Source organism: Ptychodera flava, chromosome 18 (genome assembly GCF_041260155.1).
Source record: "Ptychodera flava strain L36383 chromosome 18, AS_Pfla_20210202, whole genome shotgun sequence".
NCBI classification, from domain to species: domain Eukaryota; kingdom Metazoa; phylum Hemichordata; class Enteropneusta; family Ptychoderidae; genus Ptychodera; species Ptychodera flava.
The window spans coordinates 13,653,868-13,667,648 of record NC_091945.1 but is presented as its reverse complement, the minus strand read 5'-3'; the positions used below and the strand labels follow the sequence as shown (position 1 = coordinate 13,667,648).

At 37.5% G+C, this 13,781-nt stretch overlaps 1 protein-coding gene across 1 annotated transcript; it reads left to right on the top strand.

Annotated features, from left to right (window-relative positions):
- The first annotated feature begins 503 nt into the window (after positions 1-503).
- On the top strand, positions 504-13,781 carry LOC139117600 (mucin-2-like). The gene is made up of 19 exons (XM_070680841.1): positions 504-720; positions 932-1,150; positions 1,361-1,579; positions 1,791-2,009; positions 2,221-2,439; positions 2,863-3,081; positions 3,503-3,721; positions 3,933-4,151; positions 4,372-4,590; positions 4,878-5,096; positions 7,155-7,373; positions 7,731-7,949; positions 8,306-8,524; positions 9,027-9,245; positions 9,601-9,987; positions 10,341-10,559; positions 10,916-11,131; positions 12,772-12,990; positions 13,546-13,781. The coding sequence occupies exons 1-19, from the start codon at positions 504-506 to the stop codon at positions 13,779-13,781; spliced, it is 4,341 nt and encodes a 1,446-aa protein (XP_070536942.1).

Sequence of the window (13,781 nt, the reverse complement as noted above, 5' to 3'; positions counted from 1 at the left end):
ATGTGATTGTGTTAGCGAATTGAAATTCGTTGTATAAGCATATTTTTTAATGCTTTTCCCCTGACAAAGAAATGACAACAACGGTAGAGGCAACGACTACAGCTGAAATGATAACCACTGAGGTAACAACCGCTGAACACCACTACTGCAGAGGAGCCAATCACCACAGATATAACAACGGAGCCCGAAACAACGACTCAAGTAGAGACTACAACAGAAATGGGCACTACCTCAGAGGAACCAACAACAATAGCCATGACAACAACAGAAGAATTAACTACCACAGAAGGTGAAATATTAATTTTAATTTGTCTTGGATAAAAAGTAAAATGTTCCACATATAACGTTAAATATGTGAACTTGTAGAAACTCTAAAAAAACTCATTTATTTCAAAATATGCGGCTTTGTTTGTTCGTTTCGTTTAAAATGTGTATTATTGTTTTAGCAAATTTAAAATCGTTGTATTAGCCTCATGGTTTTACTGCTTTTTCCCTGTTAAGAAATGACAACAACGGTAGAGGCCACTACAACTGCTGAAATGACAACCACTGAGGTAACAACCGCTGAACCAACTACTACAGAGGAGCCAACCACCACAGATATGACAACGGAGCCCGAAACAACGACTCAAGTAGAGACTACAACAGAAATGGGCACTACCTCAGAGGAACCAACCACACTACCCGAGACAACAACAGAAGAATTAACTACCACAGAAGGTGAAATATTAATTATAATTTGTCTAGGACGAAAAGTCAAATCTTCCACACTGAACGTCAAATACCTGAACTTGTATAAACTCTAAAAAACTCATTTATTTCAAAATATATCGCTTTATTTGTTCGTTTCGTTTAAAATGCATGTGATTGTGTTAGCAAATTGAAAGTCGTTGTATAAGCATTATTTTTTACTGCTTTTCCCCTGACAAAGAAATGACAACAACGGTAGAGGCCACTACAACTGCTGAAATGACAACCACTGAGGTAACAACCGCTGAACCAACTACTACAGAGGAGCCAACCACCACAGATATGACAACGGAGCCCGAAACAACGACTCAAGTAGAGACTACAACAGAAATGGGCACTACCTCAGAGGAACCAACCACACTACCCGAGACAACAACAGAAGAATTAACTACCACAGAAGGTGAAATATTAATTCTAATTTGTCTAGGACGAAAAGTAAAATCTTGCATATTTAACGTCAAATACGTGAACTTGTATAAACTCTAAAAAACTCATTTATTTCAAAATATATCGCTTTATTTGTTCGTTTCGTTTAAAATGCATGTGATTGTGTTAGCAAATTGAAAGTCGTTGTATAAGCATTATTTTTACTGCTTTTCCCCTGACAAAGAAATGACAACAACGGTAGAGGCCACTACAACTGCTGAAATGACAACCACTGAGGTAACAACCGCTGAACCAACTACTACAGAGGAGCCAACCACCACAGATATGACAACGGAGCCCGAAACAACGACTCAAGTAGAGACTACAACAGAAATGGGCACTACCTCAGAGGAACCAACCACACTACCCGAGACAACAACAGAAGAATTAACTACCACAGAAGGTGAAATATTAATTATAATTTGTCTAGGACAAATAGTTAAATCTTCCACACTGAACGTCAAATACGTGAACTTGTATAAACTCTAAAAAACTCATTTATTTCAAAATATATCGCTTTATTTGTTCGTTTCGTTTAAAATGCATGTGATTGTGTTAGCAAATTGAAAGTCGTTGTATAAGCATTATTTTTTACTGCTTTTCCCCTGACAAAGAAATGACAACAACGGTAGAGGCCACTACAACTGCTGAAATGACAACCACTGAGGTAACAACCGCTGAACCAACTACTACAGAGGAGCCAACCACCACAGATATGACAACGGAGCCCGAAACAACGACTCAAGTAGAGACTACAACAGAAATGGGCACTACCTCAGAGGAACCAACCACACTACCCGAGACAACAACAGAAGAATTAACTACCACAGAAGGTGAAATATTAATTATAATTTGTCTAGGACGAAAAGTTAAATCTTCCACACTGAACGTCAAATACGTGAACTTGTATAAACTCTAAAAAACTCATTTATTTCGAAATATATCGCTTTATTTGTTCGTTTCGTTTAAAATGCGTGTGATTGTGTTAGCAAATTGAAAGTCGTTGTATAAGCATTATTTTTTACTGCTTTTCCCCTGACAAAGAAATGACAACAACGGTAGAGGCCACTACAACTGCTGAAATGACAACCACTGAGGTAACAACCGCTGAACCAACTACTACAGAGGAGCCAACCACCACAGATATGACAACGGAGCCCGAAACAACGACTCAAGTAGAGACTACAACAGAAATGGGCACTACCTCAGAGGAACCAACCACACTACCCGAGACAACAACAGAAGAATTAACTACCACAGAAGGTGAAATATTAATTATAATTTGTCTAGGAAAAAAGTCAAATCCTCCGCACTGACAGTCAAATACGTTAACTTGTATAAACTCTAAAAATCTCATTTATTTCAAAATATATCACTTTGTTTGTTGGTATCGTTTAAAATGCGTGTGATTGTGTTAGCAAATTTGAAAACGTTGTATTAGCATTATGTTTTTACTACTTTTTACTTCAACAGAAGGTGAAATATAATTATAATTTGTCTCGGACGAAAAATAAAATCTTGCATATTTAACGTCAAATTCGTGAATTTCGTTATAAATTCTAAAAAACTCATTTATTTCAAATATATCGTTTTGTTTGTTTGTTTCGTTAAAATGCGTGTGATTGTTTTAGCAAATTGAAATTCGTTGTGTAAGAATTACTTCTTACTGCTTTTCCCCTGACAAAGAAATGACAACAACGGTAGAGGCCACTACAACTGCTGAAATGACAACCACTGAGGTAACAACCGCTGAACCCACTACTGCAGAGGAGCCAACCACCATAGATATAACAACGGAGCCCGAAACAACGACTCAAGTAGAGACTACAACAGAAATGGGCACTACCTCAGAGGAACCAACAACAATAGCCGAGACAACAACAGAAGAATTAACTACCACAGAAGGTGAAATATGAATTATAATTTGTCTAGGAAAAAGTCAAATCCTCCGCACTGACAGTCAAATACGTTAACTTGTATAAACTCTAAAAATCTCATTTATTTCAAAATATATCGCTTTGTTTGTTGGTATCGTTTAAAATGCGTGTGATTGTGTTAGCAAATTTGAAAACGTTGTATTAGCATTATGTTTTTACTACTTTTTACTTCAACAGAAGGTGAAATATAATTATAATTTGTCTCGGACGAAAAATAAAATCTTGCATATTAACGTCAAATTCGTGAATTTCGTATAAATTCTAAAAAACTCATTTATTTCAAATATATCGTTTTGTTTGTTTGTTTCGTTTAAAATGCGTGTGATTGTTTTAGCAAATTGAAATTCGTTGTGTAAGAATTACTTCTTACTGCTTTTCCCCTGACAAAGAAATAACAACAACGGTAGAGGCCATTACAACTGCTGAAATGACAACCACTGAGGTAACAACCGCTGAACCCACTACTGCAGAGGAGCCAACCACCACAGATATGACAACGGAGCCCGAAACAACGACTCAAGTAGAGACTACAACAGAAATGGGCACTACCTCAGAGGAACCAACAACACTACCCGAGACAACAACAGAAGAATTAACTACCACAGAAGGTGAAATATTAATTATAATTTGTCTTGGATGAAAAGTCAAATCTTCCACATTGAACGTCAAATACGTGAACTTGTATAAACTCTAAATAACTCATTTATTTCAAAATATATCGCTTTGTTTGTTCGTTTCGTTTAAAATGCGTGTGATTGTTTTAGCAAATTGAAAGTCGTTGTATTAGCATTATTTTTTACTGCTTTTCCCCTGACAAAGAAATGACAACAACGGTAGAGGCCACTACAACTGCTGAAATGACAACCACTGAGGTAACAACCGCTGAACCAACTACTACAGAGGAGCCAACCACCACAGATATGACAACGGAGCCCGAAACAACGACTCAAGTAGAGACTACAACAGAAATGGGCACTACCTCAGAGGAACCAACCACACTACCCCAGACAACAACAGAAGAATTAACTACCACAGAAGGTGAGTTATCAATTATGATTTTTGTCTTGGTCGAAAAATGAAATCTGCAAATATACTTTTTAGAACGTGAGTTTGTATAAGCTCTACAAAACTCAGTTATTTCATAATACATGCATATCGCTTTGTTTGTTCGTTTCGTTTAAAATGCGTATGATTGTTTTTAGCAAATTTAAAATCGTTGTATTAGCATTATGTTTTTACTGCTCTTTCCCTGACAAAGAAATGACAACAACGGTAGAGGCCACTACAACTGCTGAAATGACAACCACTGAGGTAACAACCGCTGAACCCACTACTACAGAGGAGCCAACCACCACAGATATAACAACGGAGCCCGAAACATCGACTCAAGTAGAGACTACAACAGAATTGGGCACTACCTCAGAGGAACCAACAACAATACCCGAGAAAACAACAGAAGAACTAACTACAACAGACGGTAAAATATTAATTATAATTTTTTCTAGGAGGAAAAATCAAATCTTGCAAAATTAACGTGAAATACGTGAACTTGTATAAACTCTAAAAAACTCAGTTATTTCACAGTACATGTATATCGCTTTATTTGTTCGCTTCGTTTAAAATGCATGTGATTGTTTTAGCAAATTTAAAATCGTAGTATTAGCATTATGTTTTTACTGCTCTTTCTAAATCCGTGTCATTATTTTAGTTAATGTAAAATCGTTGTATTAGCATAATGTTTGTACTGCTTTTTCCCTTACAAAGAAATGACAACAACGGTAGAGGCAGCTACAACTGCTGAAGTGACAACCACTGAGGTAACAACCACTGATTCCACTACTACAGAGGAGCCAACTACCACAGATATAACAACGGAGCCCGAAACAACGACTCAAGTAGAGACTACAACAGAAATGGGCACTTCCTCAGAGAAACCATCCACGCTACCCGAAACAACAACAGAAGAATTAATTACCACAGAAGGTAAAAATAGTAATTTTACATTGCCTTGCGAAAAGTCAAATCTTCCAAACATAACGTCAAATATGTGAACGTGTATAATTTCTAAAAAATATATATTTTGAAATATGTTGCTTTGTTTGTTTGTGTCTTTTAAAATGCGTGACTGTGTGTTTTGTTCCTACGGACACTGTGGCGGGGACTTATAGGTTTGGTCTTGTCAGTGCTTGCGTCCGTGCGGCATGAGAAAACCCTTTAGCACAATTCTGTTGCTAGACAGTCATTACAATGACAATACAGAAGTGTGAACAATGTTTGCTATCCAATAAACACCCTGTGTTTTGTAAATAAACATGATTGTTTACAAACCTGTACAGGGGGAGTGGTATCAGCTAGCGTAACTTTACAATATCTCTCTTCGACAAATGATCACTGATGGCATCGGTGACATTGGGCCTTAGTTAGTGACCACTACCTATATGACTTATAGATTTATATATGGCGGGTGCGACATGTGGGGCAGGATGCGCTTACTATTTTCGAAACACCTGACATCACTTTTTGGTCTTCTGGCCTGAGGTCCATATATCTTTCTTTCAAGAATATGCCTTTGTTTGTGTACCGTCTATTTACTGTCTGTTCTGTGCTGTTTTGTGTCTATGTTTACAACTATTGTCTTACGAATTCTGACCTACTGTCATTGGATTATGGATTGGTATGATTGTGATTATTTTACAATGACAACAAGTGCGCACTTAATCAAGGTGTGAAATAGTTAATCTGGCTACTGTTGGTACACATACCCATTAAATTTTAAAGCACAGTCACCTTTCTACCAGACTATATGACAAGCGAGATGATTTCAACTTTAGTATAATCAATTTTCCACACCTCATCAGTAATATTCCACTCTCAGCAACTTATGGGGAATACATTTCCCAGCTTAATCGATGTGCAAGAGCATGCAGTTCATATGTTGATTTTATACAGAGACATGGCTATCTCTCTTACAAACTGTTAAATCAAGGTTACACCAGAGCAAGACTTGTCTCTATATTCAAACGGTTTTTCGCAGGTATCGCAAGCTGGTATATAAATACAATATCTCTCTTCGACAAATGATCACTGATGGCACCGGTGACATTGTGCCTTAGTTAGTGACCACTACCTATCTGATTTACAGATTGATAATGGCGGGTGCCACATGTGGGGCAGGATGCGCTTACTATTTTTGAAACACCTGACATCACTTCTTGGTCTTTTGGCCTGAGGTCCATATATCTTTCTTTCATAAATTTGACTTTGTTTGTGTACTGGTTATTTACTCTCTGTTCTGTGCTGTTTGTGTCTGTGTTTACAACTATCGTATTACGAATTCTGACCTAGTGTTATCGGATTGTGAATTGGTATGATTGCGATTATCCCTACATTACTAACCGTCCCTACATTACTAACCGATTGTTTGTGTTACAATAGTGTTTGTGCAGGGAAGTTTCGATTAATGTTTACGATAATTTTTTTGTTTGTGTTGGGAAAGATTATGGCGAGACGCAGCGTAAAAACTGCCTGATGACAATAAATAACGTACATTTACCAAATAATAAAGTAATGATGGGCTCGCACAATTATAAAGTACCTCAGTCGCTTGTGTTCCGAAACATGCTGGCCGTCCATGCTGAAGTAAACACCGCGTTTACAACATTACGGCCGCCGGCTGGAATTTTATCCATTCACGAGTATCATTCATCGTTGTGTCGTTTTTCCCTTTGTCGGCACGCGTAGAATATACCATCATTCTGTGACGAATGCCCCGCATCCCATTAAACATGTCAATCATGACAAGGTGTTAACAACATAGCCATCGTCAAGTGTGACCATCTTTTGTTACGTTATCAGGATGTACATGATTAAATTTCTCTCCCGGAGGATGGCTTTGTTAATCAACTAGTTCTCAACTTTGCCTGTAATCCGGCAAACGGCGGATTTTCAACGCCGTTTGGGGGTTTAGGCTAGATATGAACCTACAACGCTTGTGCCGCCTTAGTTTGGCATGTATGTTTTTACTGCTTTTTTCTGACAAAGAAATGACAACAACGGTAGAGGCCACCACAACTGCTGACTTGACAACCACTGAGGTAACAACCGCTGAATTCACTACTACAGAGGAGCCAACCACCACCAATATAACAACCGAGCCCGAAACAACGACTCAAGCAGAGACTACAACAGAAATGGGCACTACCTCAGAGGAACCAACCACATTACCCGAGACAACAACAGAAGAATTCAATACCACAGAAGGTGAAATATTATTTGACATTGCGTCGTACAAAACATCATATGTTCTGTACAAAAAAACGTCAAATGGCTAAAAGGAGTACAAACTCTAAAAATTTGTATATTGAATAATATGTTGATTTCTTTGTTAGTGTAATTTCAAAAGGGCCTCATTCTTTATGGAAATTTGAAATTGTTGAATTAGCATACGTTCTAACTGTTTTTTTACTGACAAAAAATGACAAATGGTAGAGGCACCAAAACTGCTGAAAATATGTTTCTTACTTTGTTCGTTTTATTTGAAATGTGGATGTTAGTTTTAACGGAAATTCAAAATGGTTGTATTAGCATATTGTTTACTTGTTTCTCTTTCTGACAAAGAAATGACAACAACGGTAGAGGCCACCACAACTGCTGAAATGACAACCACTGAGGTAACAACAGCTGAACCCACTACTACAGAGGAGCCAACCACCACAGATATAACAACCGAGCCCGAAACAACGACTCAAGTAGAGACTACAACAGAAATGGGCACTACCTCAGAGGAACCAACCACATTAACGGAGACAACAACAGAAGAATTCAATACCACAGAAGGTGAAATATTATTTTGACATTGCCTCGGACAATAAATAAAATGTCTGTACAAAAATTTCAAGTGGCTGAATCGAGTACATACTCGGTACTCTAAAAATGAGTATATTGAATAATATGTTGTATTCTTTGTTAGTGAAATTTCAAAGGGCCTCATTGTTTAAGGAAATTTAAGATTGTTGAATTAGCATACGTTCTAATTTTTTTTCTGACAAAGAAATGACGAAATGGTAGAGGCAACAACATCTGCTGAAAATATGTTTCTTATTTTGTTCGTTTTATTGAAAATGTGGATGTTAGTTTTAGGAAATTCAAATCGTTGTATTAGCTTATTGTTTACTTGTTTCTTTCCGACAAAGAAATGACAACAACGGTAGAGGCCACCACAACTGCTGACATGACAACCACTGAGGTAACAACAGCTGAACCCACTACTACAGAGGAGCCAACCACCACAGATATAACAACCGAGCCCGAAACAACGACTCAAGTAGAGATTACAACAGAAATGGGCACTACCTCAGAGGAACCAACTACATTACCCGAGACAACAACAGAAGAATTCAATACCACGGAAGGTAAAATATTATTTTTACATTGCCTCGGACAATAAATAAAATGTCTGTACAAAAATTTCAAGTGGCTGAATCGAGTACATACTCGGTACTCTAAAAATGAGTATATTGAATAATATGTTGTATTCTTTGTTAGTGAAATTTCAAAGGGCCTCATTGTTTAAGGAAATTTAAGATTGTTGAATTAGCATACGTTCTAATTTTTTTTCTGACAAAGAAATGACGAAATGGTAGAGGCCACAACATCTGCTGAAAATATGTTTCTTATTTTGTTCGTTTTATTGAAAATGTGGATGTTAGTTTTAGGAAATTCAAAATCGTTAGATCAGCTTATTGTCTAGTGTTTTTTATCTGACAAAGAAATGACAACAACGCTAGAGGCCACCAAAACTGCTGAAAATATGTTTCTTACTTTGTTCGTTTTATGTGAAATGTGGATGTTTCTTTAACGGAAATTCAAAATAGTTGTATTAGCATATTGTTTACTTGTTTCTTTTTGACAAAGAAATGACAACAACGGTAGAGGCCACCACAACTGCTGAAATGACAACCACTGAGGTAACAACCGCTGAACCCACTACTACAGAGGAGCCAACCACCACAGATATAACAAGCGAGCCCGAAACAACGACTCAGGTAGAGACTACAACAGAAATGGGCACTACCTCAGAGGAGCCAATCACATTACCTGAGGCAACAACAGAAGAATTCAATACCACAGAAGGTGAAATATTATTTTGACATAGCCTCGGACAAGAATTTAAATGTTCTATACACAAACGTCAAATAGCTAAAACGAATATAAAGTCTAAAAATGTTTATATTAAATAGTATGTTGGCTTCTTGATTCGTGTTTTTGACATGGGTCCCATAATTTGAGGAAATTTAATATCGTTGTAATTGCCAACGTTCTTACTTTATTATTTGACAAACAAATGACAACACAGGTAGAGGCCACCACAACTGCTGAAAATATGTTTCTTACTTTGTTCGTTTTATTTGAAATGTGGATGTTAGTTTTAACGGAAATTCAAAATGGTTGTATTAGCATATTGTTTACTTGTTTCTTTCTGACAAAGAAATGACAACAACGGTAGAGGCCACCACAACTGCTGAAATGACAACCACTGAGGTAACAACCGCTGAACCCACTACTACAGAGGAGCCAACCACCACAGATATAACAACCGAGCCCGAAACAACGACTCAGGTAGATACTACAACAGAAATGGGCACTACCTCAGAGGAACCAACCACATTACCCGAGGCCACCACAACTGCTGACATGACAACCACTGAGGTAAAAACAGCTGAACCCACTACTACAGAGGAGCCAACCACCACCAATATAACAACCGAGCCTGAAACAACGACTGAAGTAGAGACTACAACAGAAATGGGCACTACCTCAGAGGAACCAACAACAATAGCCGAGACAACAACAGAAGAATTCAATACCACAGAAGGTGAAATATTATTTGACATTGCGTCGTACAAAAAATCAAATGTACTGTACAAAAAACCTCAAATGGCTAAAAGGAGTACAAACTCTAAAAATTTGTATATTGAATAATATGTTGATTTCTTTGTTAGTGTAATTTGAAAAGGGCCTCATTCTTTATGGAAATTTGAAATTGTTCAATTAGCATACGTTCAACCTTGTTTTTTTTTACAGACAAAAAAAGCAAATGGTAGAGGCCACCACAACTGCTGAAAATATGCTTCTTACTTTGTTTGTTTTATTGAAAATTTGGATGTTAGATTTCGGAAATTTATAATCGTTGTATTAGCTTATTGTTTACTGTTTTTTCCGACAAAGAAATGACAACAACGGTAGAGGCCACCACAACTGCTGAAATGACAACCACTGAGGTAACAACAGCTGAACCCACTACTACAGAGGAGCCAACCACCACAGATATAACAACCGAGCCCGAAACAACGACTCAAGTAGAGACTACAACAGAAATGGGCACTACCTCAGAGGAACCAACAACAATAGCCGAGACAACAACAGAAGAATTCAATACCACAGAAGGTGAAATATTATTTTGACATTGCCTTGGACAAGAAATCAAATGTTCTGTACAAAAACGTCAAATAGCTAAAACGAATACAAAGTCTAAAAAATGTTTATATTAAATAATATGTTGGCTTCTTGGTTCGTGTTTTTTGAAATGGGTCCCATAATTTGAGGAAATTTAACATCGTTGTAATTGCCAACGTTCTTACTTTATTATTTGACAAACAAATGACAACAAAGTAAGAGGCCACCACAACTGCTGAAAATATGTTTCTTACTTTGTTCGTTTTATTTGAAATGTGGATGTTAGTTTTAACGGAAATTCAAAATGGTTGTATTAGCATATTGTTTACTGTTTCTTTCCGACAAAGAAATGACAACAACGGTAGAGGCCACCACAACTGCTGAAATGACAACCACTGAGGTAACAACACTGAACCCACTACTACAGAGGAGCCAACCACCACCATATAACAACGGAGCCCGAAACAACGAGTCAAGTAGAGACTACAACAGAAATGGGCACTACCTCAGAGGAACCACCACATTAACCGAGACAACAACAGAAGAATTCAATACCACAGAAGGTAAAATGTTACTTTGGCATTGCCTCGGACAAGAAATCAAATGTTCTGCACAAAATCTTTAAATGACAAAGACGAGTACAAACTCTAAAAATGTGTATATTGAATATTATATTATAGCTTTGTCAATACCAGTGAATTTTGTGACGTCACATCCATACATTATTACTGATAATGTATTCCATTATTCAGCATTGCGGCCCCACAGCGAGCAAGTTTTGTTTTGGAAAACGAAAAAGGACTGCGCATTTAAAATTAGGGAAATATCGGATAAACCATGTAATACACAAAACTATAAATCTTGATAATGGTGCACAATATTGATAATAATGTCTTACTGAACGACGTATCACATTTTTTGAGTCCTCACGCATGCATTTGTCGTCTGTCTGGCTGGCGCTCAGCATGCAGTCCCCATCCGATACGCTGGTTGTACTACGGAGCCATTCAAAGTCTCGGTCCAAGGTCAGCTACTACCAACAACAACGTGGACTCTCCGTTGATCTAACATCTCGGCCACCTAATTCTGATGCACTGACTGTAATCGGAGACAACTTTCATTCATCGTTTTTTTCTCCATGTCTGTGATTTTACCTTGCATTGTTCTCGATATCGCGACGGTACCGAAACCCTCCAGTATGTTTGTCAACTGTACCTTTCAAGCACCCGTTATACGTCAAGTTCTGTCGTTCGCCGAAATAAAATATCTCTTCAAGAAGTCATCGAAAATTAAATTTATAGACACAATTATTATTGAAATATAAACATTTGAATAACAATGTTGAACTCTGTTGATATCGTTTGCAATGAATGCTGTACTACTAGCGACATAATAATGATCGTATTGATCAGCTGATACCATGGCATGCAGCTCGCTGATCATGCTGATGTCGATGCATGAACATTCCGTTTTCTTCATCTCTGGCATTTCACCGTGTCGGATTTTTGAATGGCATGATATTTAAAGGTGATGTTTCAAGTTCGATATAGACGGTAGGGATGCAGTTACGTTTCATTTCCTTCGAAAATACATCGTTTCTCAATTCAAAATGAACCGTGAAAGTGCTGGTCATTTTTTGTGCTGAACGCGTGTTCAGTGCAGTGCACTGTGCAGTGTGGAGTGCATGTAATATGTACAGAGTCAGGGCCGATCATGCTGGACGACGCTCACTGGCTTCAAACTCAGTTTAAATTTCCTTTTTTATTCGTTTTCTACAACTACAAATTCACTGGCATTGCCAAAACTATAAAATAATAGCAATAATGCCCCCTCCCAGCCCATAATGGACTCAAGCAAACTTTGCACTCCATAATGTACTCGGCTTCACCTCGTACATTTTGTCGTGCAAAGTTTGCTTTCGGCCATAATGGGCCGGAGGGGGTACATTATTGCTTAAGTATGTTCTTTTTTATGTTACTGTAATTCCAAAGGGGCTCATTCTTTAAGGAAATTTAAAATTGTTGAATTATCATACGTTCTAACCTTTTTTTACTGACAAAAAATGACAAATGGTAGAGGCCACTACAACTGCTGAAAATATGTTTCTTACTTTGTTTGTTTTATTGAAAATGTGGATGTTAGATTTCGGAAATTTAAAATCGTTGTATTAGCTTATTGTTTACTGGCTTTTTTTCCGACAAAGAAATGACAACAACGGTAGAGGCCACCACAACTGCTGAAATGACAACCACTGAGGTAACAACAGCTGAACCCACTACTACAGAGGAGCCAACCACCACAGATATAACAACCGAGCCCGAAACAACGACTCAAGTAGAGACTACAACAGAAATGGGCACTACCTCAGAGGAACCAACCACAATAGCCGAGACAACAACAGAAGAATTCAATACCACAGAAGGTGAAATATTATTTTGACATTGCCTTGGACAAGAAATCAAATGTTCTGCACAAAAACGTCAAATGGCTAAATCGAGTACAAACTCTAAAAATGAGCATATTGAATAATATGTTGGCTCCTTGGTTCGTGTTATTTGAAATGGGTCTCATTATTTGAGGAAGCTTAGAGTCGTTGTATTTGCGTACGTTCTTACTGTTTTTCATCTGACAAAGAAATGACAACGACCGTAGAGGCCACCACAACTGCCACTGCATCAAAACATAATAATACAGATAAATTCACATTATTGAGTTGCCTGTATTATAGAGTAATAAGAGTTACTTCACATGAATCCACACGAATATAGGCTTGCTAAATACAAGCAATGGATTCTTGACTGTATTCATCTGTATATGCACTATTCAGCTAAAATTTAGTAAGTATTATTGGGTTTCCATACAGTGTGCTGAAAATATGTTTCTTACTTTGTTAGTTTTATTTGAAAAGTGGATGTTAGTTTTCGGAAATTCAAAATAGTTGTATCAGCATACTGTTTACTGCTTTTTTCTGACAAAGAAATGACAACAACGATAGAGGCCACCACAACTGCTGAAATGACAACCAATGAGGTAACAACAGCTGAACTTACGACTATAGAGGAGCCAACCACCACCAATATAACAACCGAGCCCGAAACAACGACTCAATTTGAGACTTCAACAGAAATGGGCACTACCTCAGAGGAACCAACCACATTACCCGAGACAACAACAGAAGAATTCAATACCACAGAAGGTGAAATATTATTTTGA

Coding starts and splice junctions, on each gene's coding strand:
- LOC139117600 (XM_070680841.1), top strand. CDS start 504: ATGACAACAACGGTAGAGGCCACTACAACTGCTGAAATGACAACCACT. Junction 1,580..1,790: donor AGAATTAACTACCACAGAAG/GTGAAATATTAA, acceptor CCCCTGACAAAG/AAATGACAACAACGGTAGAG. Junction 3,082..3,502: donor AGAATTAACTACCACAGAAG/GTGAAATATGAA, acceptor CCCCTGACAAAG/AAATAACAACAACGGTAGAG.